The sequence below is a fragment of the Aulonocara sp. 'chitande type north' Nkhata Bay genome, linkage group LG20 (genome assembly GCF_057382095.1).
Source record: "Aulonocara sp. 'chitande type north' Nkhata Bay isolate Kocher_YH1m ecotype deep benthic linkage group LG20, A_spYH_male_GT1.1, whole genome shotgun sequence".
Taxonomy (NCBI): domain Eukaryota; kingdom Metazoa; phylum Chordata; class Actinopteri; order Cichliformes; family Cichlidae; genus Aulonocara; species Aulonocara sp. 'chitande type north' Nkhata Bay.
In genome coordinates, this window is record NC_141363.1 from 4,442,701 (window position 1) to 4,454,913 (window position 12,213).

A 12,213-nucleotide genomic window follows, 5' to 3' on the forward strand; every position below is an offset into this window, starting at 1 on the left:
TATATAATTTGAAATCATCTTTAATAGATACTTACAAACAAATCTACAACAAGAAGTACAAATAAAAAAGGAAGCTGCAAGCAAGGAAAAGTGAAGTGTGTCCACGTTCAGCTGCTTCCTGAATGTGTGTCACATTTGCACATTTAAAAATACTAGCGACAACAGGTCTATGATATTTGCGTTGGCAATTTGACCTTTTATTACATTTGTGCAGCACGTTGAAGATTGTCATTTTTTATCTCAGTACAGTGCCTTAAAACTTTAGCTTGTGAATTCAGGCATCTACATAGCCCATTACCTCAAACTCCCCTTGCCCCTCTTTTTTAATGTAATAAACACAAACACTACATCAATGGTTCTCAGCTATGAGCCAGTGGGACCCAAGAGTCAGTCAGCTGTTACACTAAAGTAGCTATTTCATTTGTTTTCCCCATTACCTGGCTTAATTTGTGCAAACCAGTGAAGTCATCCGATGAAGAGACTGATTTAAAAACAAAAAAACAAAAACAAAAAAACTCTTGGGCCTCAACGGCATGTGGTTGAAAACTACTGCACTACAAGAAAGCAGGAGTGATAAATGATAAAAAGACGTGACTCTATTGAGAAAACAATTCCTGCAGATGCATGCTACAAATAATCACAGTGACATTATATTTCTGTTAAAATTACTGCTGATCGCATTCCTGTCGGATGCCTGATGGCTAGTGATGCGGCCCTTTTAGATCACAGAAACCTGATAGCACAGTGAGAGGTCAGAGCAGCTCAGGGGCCTCACAGTGCACTAACCGCACTGCACTACAGACGCTCTCTATGGAGTGGTAAGCATCTCTTTTCTGTGTTGTGTCTGGAGCACTTTTTTTTTCCTTTTTCTAATCCACTACCACTTTTAAAATCTTCTGATTTCTAAAAACAATTCTGTTATAATGCTCAATTTAAGTTGTTTTACAGATTGATATGTGCTGCCACCTTGTGGTCAGATACAGGCAATGCATTGCTGAGCCAATTCATCACTAGGTGTTTTAGTACTACAGCGTATCACATTTCTGAGCCTGCAAGCCATTAATGCATAAATCAGAAAGTCTGGAGGTCACAGCAGAGGTACTGACCACTTAACTACCTTGACCACAGCAACCTACAAACTGGTGACTGCCAGGGCATCGCCTGGATCAGCGTGTGCATAGTGCTCAGTGATTCCTGATTTGATAAAGTTAGATAATACAATTGAGAAAGAGTCATTAAAAACAAGATAAGAAACTGAAAAGGAGTCCAGCCACTGACATGGAAGCGTACTCATAGAATCATGAGGCTGATTCAGTCCTGGAGGCTTGAGCAATGCTGTCAAACAGGTTTAACCCGAGAATGATCCCAGAGAAACAAAGAAATGAGGGTGTGCTCAGAATGTTGTGACTGTCGGCGGCGTCATTGGTAGAGCAGGTAGTTCTTGAGAGAGGCTGGCAGGGGTAGTCTATGGATTTCACTCAGACGCTCTCTTCCTAATGCCACCCTCACTGAACGCCTACACAGGTCCATCAGAGAGAGCGGTTCAGCTGGGGGAGAGAAAGAGGGTGATAAAGTTAAAATTATGCATTTGCAGAGACAGAAGCTAATTTCAGGAGCATGTATAAGTCGAGCAAAAAGGCAGCGTGCATATCGTGTCATGTCCAATAACATTGTTTTAACCGGAGGCTGCTGCTCTAGAGAAGGCAGCAGGTTCAGTGGACTGTAGCCAAATTTTGAGCTCTAACCTTCCCCCTCAAAAACTAATTATGTCTCCATACATCAGTCATTATGATGTTCCACATTTGAGCTTAAGTTTTTTAGGCTTGAGATATTCAAAGGCACTTCACACCATCAAAACATGCACTCTGAAATAAAATGGATGATTTCTAACACAGTATTAACACATCTGGGATCCACACATGCCCCATGGACAAAAGAACACTGCAAATGCAGTTCAGCTGTTTATATGACAGCTTACACAAGTTAAATAGTAGAGTACACCATAATGCATCTAAAATATTCCTTTAAAAAAAACAACAAAATCTATTGATCACATATTTGGCTTTTGTAGGGCTAGCTCAATTCCACTTCTGCAGGCAGAAGGTCAAGAATCTGTCAGCAAGCCTGATGCAAACAAGAGTTGCCCACAGACAAGTTGTTCCACATTTATGACACTGCCCTCTGACGACAGTAAGCAGCTACAATATATAAGTGCATGCAAAACTGCATATGACCAATGCACAACCATGCCTGTCCCATAAGAATCATCTGGTAATACAGGCAGTTTTTTTTTTTGTTTATTTGTTTTTTTTTTGTTTTTTTTAAGAGTAATGGAGGTAGCAGCAGGAGAATGAAGTTTCTGATACAAAGATTCTAGGTTATTTAACTTTACTGCCTACATTTCACTTCGTGAGCAACAACATATACGCCGTCTCAGTTTATTTAAAAGACAAAAGTCTTCAGTGCCAAATACTGGTACACTACAGTTTTTGTCATATTTTAAAATGTAGAACATAAAATGTGTATGTGCGGAACAGATGGGCAAAAGACCTGCAACTGACAAATAAAGGCTATCTCATCTCAACTTTGCAACTCTAGTATACGTATTTTCTCCAGGTTTGGACTTGTTTGAGACAACAAAAAGTGTGGACTTCAGCTGCTGTGGCAGCTCTGCACATTGGATCAAGTCACAAGATTAACTACATATAATGATACCAAGTGCGTTTAACAAGACTACTTAAGATTAGAGATCTCCCTGCTCCAAATACAACAGTTAAAAAAAAAAAAAAATCATCAACTTCAAAGAGGCTTTTATGTATATGACAGTTTCTTTTATTCAGGCTGAAACTAGGTCAAGAGATCTGAGCTCAACATAAAAATCTAATGAGCACAGAACACTTGGGACATCCGGGTAGTACAACATGTTTCAATAAGCACCATCTTTCCTCACTGAAACCTCATGAGCCAAGGAATAACTGGGATTAATCCAACTGGAGTCATTTCTTATTATTTGTCTGATGGGACAACTAGCATGTTGTTTTTTGTACACTTACATAAAGGATCACCTGGTTCTGATTAAAAGCAAGCCAAAGTGCAGGCAATGACAAGAAAGGGAAGTTTGCAGCATGTCTGTTCATGCACTAGTTCAGCACAGGACACAGCTGTCTGAGGTAATCTCAAGACAACACCTCAGACAAGGGATACATAAGAAACTGATTTTGTCAAATATGATACCATTCGCTCATTCAGGCATAACCATTAATCCATAATTGAGAAATGCGGATTAGAAAAATGACTAAATCTGCAAAGCCTAACACAGGGTACCTTTACCAAGAAAATGAAGTAGACAGAACAACCAAAACACGAAGACAGTGTTGTCATTTTCCCCGATACCCATTAGTAGGTTTCCCCATGTAGGTGAAATGGCAGACAGCGGAACAACTAGAATACCTACAGAAAATGTACCAAACCAAAAACATTGAAGAAAAAAAAAATCCCCATTCTGAGCTGGCAAAGAGGGAGGATTAAAAACTGAAAGTAAGACAAAGGCAACCTCAGACAGATGTTAACTTGATGGAGAGAGCTCTGGGACTTGACAGGAGTTTGCTATGCACTCTATTAACCTGAGAAACCTGCAATTTTAATATAAAACAGATTTCCTCTTACAATGCAACATGTAGCTTATGATACGCTTGGAATTAAGTTTTTATTTGCCCGTCTCTTTAAAATCTGGCCATGAAGAGGGCAAAATGTAGTTTACTTGTCACAAAATTAATTTTGGTCAAAGTTCATTTGAAACAAAGAACTGCTTAAAGTGAACTTCTGAAACTTTTTATTTGTTGTCTCACAAGTCCTCACTCTCCTGTCTTTGCTTTTGTTACCTTTGAAAAAAATGTTACCTTTGACTGCTTTTGTTTGCACTTTGTGTTTACAAATCTTTCTCCTTCTTTTGAACAAACAAAAAAAGAGTCAATAAATGAATGAACTAAGCATATACCACACCTTTTTAGTGATAGCTGACTACTGGTAACTACTTTTTAATCACACTAATGGTCGAGAAGCTGCCATGCAGGGCCTGATACTTTGAGCAGCTTGACATTGGTGGCTTGTCTAAGGATGATTCTGTATTTCTACAAAGGGACCAGGAATTGAAACACCAGCCCTGTGATTTGAAGACAACCTGCGCTTGTGCCTCTTCTGAACTAGACAAAGACAGAGAGAGAGAGACACCACATACTTATATATAAATATATTACATTTCTACTTTAGAGTGATCCAAAATTGTTTACCAAAACTGAGACATTTCCTATTGCTGCCAGAGTGGATGCAATGTCAGACTTTAATAGTGATTTAACTTCCATTTTATGTCTGATATCAGGCAAATTAAGCCAGAGAGGCATCTATATATAAATTTCTAAGTAATCTGGACTGAACAGCAAGATAACACACTGTGTAATGATATATGTACTGTTTTACATAACATTTAGAGAGGTAGCCACACAAATACAGTAATGCTACTCTTTGGTAACATGGCCTGTTTAGACACTGGGACAAGCCCTAACTGTTAAACCTCTTTTTATTGCATCAATAAATCCTCCCACTGGTTAGGTGAGCTCAGTAAACAAGAGATCACAATGACACAGCTGAACATGACAGACAATCTGAACGGGAGTAATATTTAATTTAAAATTCATACTTACGATCAAGTCCATTTATGTACCGGATTCGTATTTCACAGTGTCCCCACACAGCACTCACCACAGGGTACAGCTTCCTGCCTTTAAGTCCTCTGAATGCCACCCCTAAATAATGTCCATCTACTATATAACCAAGAGTCCCCTCATCCATGTCCAAGACTACTAAGAGAGAGTCTGGTATTATGAAGGTGTCGTCTGGTTCAAGGAAGGCCGGGTAGGGTTTTGCTGGGTGATTTTTGCCATCGTGGTAGAGTTTACTCCTGCACAGGTCCCAGCCCCAGGATTCAGCATTACTTCCTACCAAAGCTGTGTAGCCCACTGAGTGTAGAGGTGCGTCACTTGTAGCCACTCCGACCACAGCGTGTGTACCCCTTTGGCGCATGGCCCAGCTTATCTCCCACACATGCAGTCCCCTTGTGTAGCCAACACGGCCCCGGATGGCGTCCGTGCTCTGCGCAACAGGGTGCCGGTGGAACACCAGCTTGTTGTCATCTTTGACGAAGACGTTGAGGGAGCGGTCATCATTGTTCCACGAGTGTTGGACCTGGATGTCCAGGCTCGCGGGTGGCATGTCCAGCAGCAGATCCAGTCGTGATGGCTTAGTGTGATTCAGGGCCTGTAGCTCCAACTTCAGGGGGCTGAATGCTGGATCCCGCATATCGATGGTTTTAATGCCACCTGGGACTTTCTGCCCCATGCTACAGGTAGATATAGCAGCTCGTTCTTCCTCCTCTTCCTCCCCCCGCTTCCTCAAAGACTAATGGGGGGAGTAATCAGCCACAGACCCTCTATTCCAGTGTCCTGCGGTCACCTAAGATGCAGGTTTGTCCTTTTGCTTTGTTAGATGCAGACAGCCAAGGCCAGATGACGAGCTGGAAGCCAACCTGATGAGGTCAGAGGAAATGAAAGCAGAACAAAGTTCAAACTAATCTGTTTAAGACAATGACAGCATTAGATAAAACAAAACATCATCAGGATCCGTATAAGGAAAACAGCAAGTCTTATGTACCCTCAAGAGTGACTTTGCTCTCATGACTGACTGCATTTAACATAAAGAAGGCACTGTCATATGACCAAAGATATAAAACCAAGTACAAGATAACATCATCATACAACAGGAAGCAGGCATCTGTTGACCACAGCCACATTTCTACAACCTTAACAAAAGACATCACTGCCATTCATTTATCTTTAACTTAAAACTCTTCAGCTTTCATACAGTGAGACCAAGGCAGAGTCCCGCCCCCCCCCCATCCCATTTAAACCAGTTCAACAGTTTCAGTTCTTATGCTGAGCCAGCCAAGAAAGACAAGACCAACGAGTTCTCATCACTTAGTCAACAGTGTATTTGCTAGATTGAAACGATTTTGTATAATGGATTAGACTCGTCACAGAGAATAGGCTGACCTAGTTAAAGTGGCAGTTTGGACAGCTACAGCTCAACATTTAATAACCGACAGATTATAGATGCCATCTTCAGGGTCTTATAAAACAAATGGCTATATAGGTTTGGGCGAGATGGCAGCATCCCATAAAATCCATGACAGGAAATTTATCCTATTGGTGTTATCACTTTATACTATTAGGAATGTGTCTGCTTAAAACTCTTTTTGATATGAGCACAAATGTATGCTTCAGTTTTATTTTACCCAGAAGTCAACGTTCATCACACTGCAGCAGATAAACTGTGATAATCAGCTTTGAATTTTTGCTTAACTGAATTCATTTATTATAGATGTAGAAAAACAACCACATAATCCGACTATGCCTGTGGCTCGATGTGGTTGTGCAGACCGACAAAACTAGATTTTTTCACATAAATGTAACCGTCTGGATAAAATATAGCTCCAGATCCATGCAGTGTACATAGCTCTGCATGTGTAAGTGGTAAACACCCATGTTATTGTGTTCTCATTTTGGCTAAGTAATTTAATTTGGGATTACGTTGCACAAACAACATGAAAAACATTCAAGTCTTATTTGATTAGTTGTCCTCAATTTCATGCATTACTTTACCAACATTTCTTGAAAAAGAAAAGTACATCTGAGAACTCACGAAAACTTGACGTTGCCAATTTCGACCATTTATCAAGTGGCTGATAGGCCAACCCTGAATGCAACAAAATGTATGTAATAAAATCAACAGGAGTTTTTGCTCTGCGGCATTACAAATGCGATTAAATCTTCTAATAGTGCTGGCTTTGGAAATGTTAAAAGAGCATAAAAAGCAGCATTCTCCACAGGATAACATGACGCATCAAATGTGAAAGTGAAATATTCCCACAACCTCCACAAACAGGGGGAAAAAAGACAGGAAAAACTCCAGCCATTTCCTATTATATTGCTGTCTAGTCAGAGGGCAACAGGAAAAGCTGTAATAAAATGTCTGGTTTTAAAAAAAGTTTTAGAGAAGCACAGCTGGACAGGAGCTCTTTTGAGGCAGAAATAGTTTCAGCAGAGAAACTGGACAATAAAAGCCTGATGGACTACCTTCTCATTACTGTTAAAGAAAAATGAAGAATTTATGTCTTCAAATTTAATTTTCATACTAGTTTTTCTTTTTACAGCATGAAGCATGTTTCCCTTAATAAGCCCAGAAGCAATCAGTAGCAAGATTAGTTTGGAAATAATATCCCAAAGACATATGTGACTTTTGTGGGCCCAGGTGTCACAGCTGCAGCTTTCTGGGCTTCCCGTTTCTGCCCATGTTGCAGCAAAGCTGTAGAGACCATTGTGTAATGTGGAAAATGGTGCTGCAGGGAAGGCCACTCTAATTGAATTGTAGACAAGAGTTCATTGAGCAGTGCTTTGGCCTTTCTTCTAATGCAAGTAAACAACCATTTAAATGGGTCATGTCTCTTTAGTGATTGGAAAGCAAGGAGGGAAGAAAAAGCAAGCAGTGGGTGGCCAGCATCTGAATGTAAACAATCTCTTTTTCGATGGCTGTCCAGCATTCATGGAGAGTGAAACGTGTTAATTTGCACACTCTCTGTGCCAGGAGTTTACCATCCCCCCCCTTCCCACCACACAGGGCCACCTTACAACGCATGCAACATTAGCAGGCAAATCAAAAATGCAAGAACAATAAGAAGTCGTCCCTGATTTCATTTGGACTTCAAAACAAACATACCCACAGGGAGTATAAAAGACGGCTTGTGGAGGGGTGTATTTGGGCTGGGATCCTAGCCTGGGTTTGTTTAGGGTTCGTGGGCCCCCCAAATGGTTTGAAGCTGATTAAAATGCAGAAGGACAGGCCTCGCCGGATTTCCTGAGCCAAGGAAACATTTGTTTCTATCCGGGAAAGTTGATTCTGTTCATCTGGACATCACTGAACATGCATCAAGACACTTGTTTCTATTGTAAGGCTCAATTTAGACCAGGCCCACCTGAACTTAAACCACAGCCTGTTTTTCTGATTTCCTGAATACATACAGGTCAAGCTTTAATAAAGACAGTCATTGTGTCGCACAGGAGTGCATTCAAGAATTTAATATAGTCTGCTTTGTTTTGAGTTTTAACTTTTTGTAGTTTGTCATCACCACGATTTAGCACAACGCTATAGCTAATGCAACCTTACACAGGCATATGAAGATCGCCTTTCAAGTTAGAATATCCAGGTTTTGTTGATTGGTTCATGTCTAACTAAACAGCTTTAAACAGACAGCACACACGTTCTGAAACTGAGGACAGACTATTAGCATAAGAGAAGCCAGGTATAACAATAGTGCCTCTACCTCCAGGCCTTGACTAAACTGGTACCAACACGCATCTACAACAGCCCGAATAAAAACTAAACTTACTGTGTGAAAGTAAAGCGTGCTGGCAGCTGAAGCAGCAGGGTGTGAATGAGCGTATGTAGGCCTTCTGGACACTTATTCCTCAGAGTTTTGCCATGCTAGCTACCGTAAAAGCAGCCTGGGCTTAATAGTTTTAAATGGACCTGGCGACCGTGTGGTCCGAGCTCGTGGAACCGTCCACGCGCAACTACAAACAGAAGAAGCGCGTGAGTCAACCGTTTCTTACGGTTGGCCTTTCTTTAGCTTCGGTTTTTTTTTCTTTGTTTACCTGAAACTCGACCGCCTGCGAAACATTTGTTATCCGACAAACAGCAAAAACCGTCGGCGTTAGCTGAAGCAGCTACACAATATGGCTAATGTTAATAAAAGAGAGAAGGGGGGGACGAAGATAGTAACCAGTAAACTGTGTCGCTATGTCTAAACTGGGGGAGGAGGCTTTGCAGGCGTTGTTTTATTTTTTTATATCAGATATTTAAATGTGATGTAAAGAGAAACACTAGAAGCGAAACAAACGTTTCGACACAGTAAGCACAAAAACACAAGAGGAAAAGCACACGGCAAACACACCTTGTTAAGTTGTGAGGCGGCAGCACAGTGGATGAGACCAGGCACGGCTTCAGCTACTCCATCGTAGTTTTCCTCTTCCTTGTGCTCTTACCTTTTTTCCCAGGCTGGGCATGAATTAGGTGAAATGGTGATGGCTGCTCTCTAGCAGCTCTCGCGTCACGTGGTCAAACGCTCCCAGCTGCTAGACCAGATTAGGACCTCCCCACAGAGCGGCTGCAGCTACAGCAAAGATGGCTTCGTGTTGGTAATGCAGTTTATGCTGATTTTCTTTAGGCCATAAATGTATTCACGAAAAATCTAAAATAATATGCGGTGCCGATATTTAATCCGAAGTGAAGATGTAAACCCAATTATAATATCAGATTCTAATACATTTCACTGCTGATATGAACACTTTCTAGAGAACTGTTTTGTTATGCTAACCTTTCTGGCGTCTTAAGATAGTGAAAAGGTGTATTTTTCATAAGATGAATCCGAAGATATATGTATTTTTTTTAAATGGTCCTACAGTCCAGTATCATGGGTTAAATTATTTTTAATTTTTTGTGCATGTGGTCAAAGATGTGTACAAATATAAAAATATTTATCAAATGCATTTACACTCATCACGAGCTTTGCAACTATATTTGTTGAGTACAATAGTCAGACTGGTTTGAGATGATAGCAAGGGAAAATTAAATCATATAACCACTCATTACAACCAAGGTGTGCAGAAGTGCATCTTACACAACACATCAGACCTTAAAGCAGATGGGCTACAGCAGTAGAACACCACACCTGGTGCAGATCCTGTCAGCTAAGAACAGAAAACTGAAGCAACAATTCACCCAGGTTTCCCAAAAGTAGACAACAGATGATTGTGATCACACATGGAAGTTTATGAGGTAGATTTCCTGCCGAAGCATAAACCAGGTGTAAAGCAGCTCTGAAGAACAATCCAGTACTAATAACATGTACCTAACAAAGTGGCAGTGAGTCCATATGTAGATACTAAACAATCATACACCTCATCATGGACTTGAAAACAAAATTTACACATTGCTGTAAATGGAAAACCTACTGAAATGTTCCAGTATAAAGCTAACTTCAGTATAGTTCACCCTTCAGTGTTAAAGAAGTCAAGTAGGACCCCACACATCAACTGTTTATTCACTTTTATTGTTTTTTCTTGTCCTGTTTGGGTGTTTTATTAAGCAGAATCACGGTCTGAATGCTTTGTTGTGCCAAACACATTTACTTTGCCAAGAGGAGCGCTGTAGACTCTCTATAGGCTCATCTTCTTAGTCTTTTTTTTTTCTTTTCTTTTCATTTTATGTTATTATCCACATTATCTGTGTAGCTATACAGTGCCGGAGCTGGCATGCTATGAGTTCCAAGTTGGAAAAAGAGAAGCATTAACGACATAAAGAGGAGACAGAAACAGAGAGTGAAAAAAAGGAGGGTAGACAAGTCCTTTATTGTTAATTCAGAGCTTATATTTGCTGTTATAGACTTTTCAGAAAAAGAAAGGCATATTTTTCACATGTATGTGCTGGAGGTTTTATATTCAGTCTAAATACTTCTTTATAATGGCTACACCAAACACGAATAATAGGATATTTCTGCTTTTGTGTTCACTTGTGTATCGTTGAACTTAATTATGATGTAATATTTTGTCCTTATGCGTGGATATGTAACAGTGATGGCGATTAACACAGTTAGTAAGTATGCACAGACACCATATGACCGTCATGACGATACTGATGCATTTTCTTCTTCACCTTGACCTTCAGGCTGTCTTTCACTTGGACAGCTTCAAAAAGGAGCTAATGATTTTGAGGTAAGCTGCGGTCCTCGGAGCCATCAGTCAGTGTCGCTCAGTAGGTCGCAAATCATACTCAACTCACTGACACACTGACCCCCCCCCCAAGGAAAGTCGTGCGTGTTGACTGATTTGTACCAAACATGACATGTATGCTCTTCATACAACCGTCATCTGCTACGCAAAGGGTGCAGTAGCTTCACATCTCTGAAAAGCTCCTGTACAGTGCATGCCACCTATGAATGGAGTGGAAGCGGACCTGCTATAACAGCCTGCACAGAATTTCCTAATAATGTGAAAGTCAGAGCAAACATATGCGCAAATGTTGGGAAACACAAGGACAGTGTTGCCATCTAGTGGATCCTCTGAATACTCACCTTCTGGATGAGGTTTAGAGCATCGCACAGTCTGCACAAAACTCCACATCAGTTACACCTTATTCAGAATAATAATTCACACAGTGGCGCTTGTCCTGATTGCACACTAAAAGCTGCGTGGATGAAAGTGCTAATTAACCATCTTCCTTTTCTTCACTTCCTTGTTAACTTCAGAACTTGTGCATATGTCAAGGCCTGGAATTAATAGGACTTTTTAAAATGACCTTGTTTGTCCACTCTGTGAGGCGTCTGAAGGTAACATGGCTCATTTTACATCCTTGGTGAGGAGCATAGCGTGGCGACTTGAATTACCTTCCCCTCAGCTCGTCTCCCTGTGAAAATCCCATTTTCCCCATACGGTGATGGTGCAATGTGCTGAGCTCGGTGATATCTCAGGGCCCCTCCAAAGTGGAGGAGGGGCGTGCAGACATGCTTACTGCCTCCCTTTTAGAAACCATCATTTCAGCAGGATCGATAGTACGTCCCACTCAAACCATGGCTGCCAGAGTGCTCTGCCTCTGTGTGTGCGGACAGCTGCGCCGAGGCAAGTCCGAGCGAGTGGCTCACGCAGTCAAGGTGAATGATCGCATGCTGCGTCAGACACTCTGCTCCTCACTCGCTCCGAGGTGCAGTTTCTGAGGAGGACCGGTGGGTGGATGCTGTCTTAAAGCATTTGGATGCAGTTGCAGACTACATACTGATGAAGCTTCTGTAGCTATTAAATACTTCATGCAGAAAAATCTATCTCCTAGCCGGCTCACAAAAGTGCACAGAGAGTAAATAAAGATTTGCAACTGATGAAGCTCTCCTGATGGCTTTTTTGCTTACACCTCTTTCAGTGTACTGGAGGTTGAGAACTTAAATAGATTCATGGCTGTAGGTGAGAAGACTACTCAAGTTTCAGAGGACTGCTTGCAATTTAAAACGAGCAGAGTCCATTTTTGTAAAGCAGAAATCCTTACACAGCAATAAAA

General features: G+C 41.0%; 1 protein-coding gene across 2 annotated transcripts; it reads right to left on the reverse strand.

Annotated features, from left to right (window-relative positions):
* Window positions 1-4: 4 nt before the first annotated feature.
* On the reverse strand, window positions 5-9,276 carry spsb1 (splA/ryanodine receptor domain and SOCS box containing 1). 2 transcript variants are annotated; one of them, XM_086277797.1, is made up of 3 exons: window positions 9,062-9,276; window positions 4,701-5,581; window positions 5-1,547 (listed from the first exon to the last, which is right to left on the reverse strand). In XM_086277797.1, exons 2-3 carry the CDS (start codon window positions 5,392-5,394, stop codon window positions 1,420-1,422), a joined length of 822 nt encoding a protein of 273 aa, XP_086133923.1. In that variant the 5' UTR covers window positions 5,395-5,581; window positions 9,062-9,276; the 3' UTR covers window positions 5-1,419. The 2 variants fall into 2 exon arrangements, with proteins under 2 accessions (XP_086133923.1, XP_086133924.1); XM_086277798.1 differs by lacking the exon at window positions 9,062-9,276 and adding an exon at window positions 8,498-8,683.
* Window positions 9,277-12,213: the final 2,937 nt, after the last annotated feature.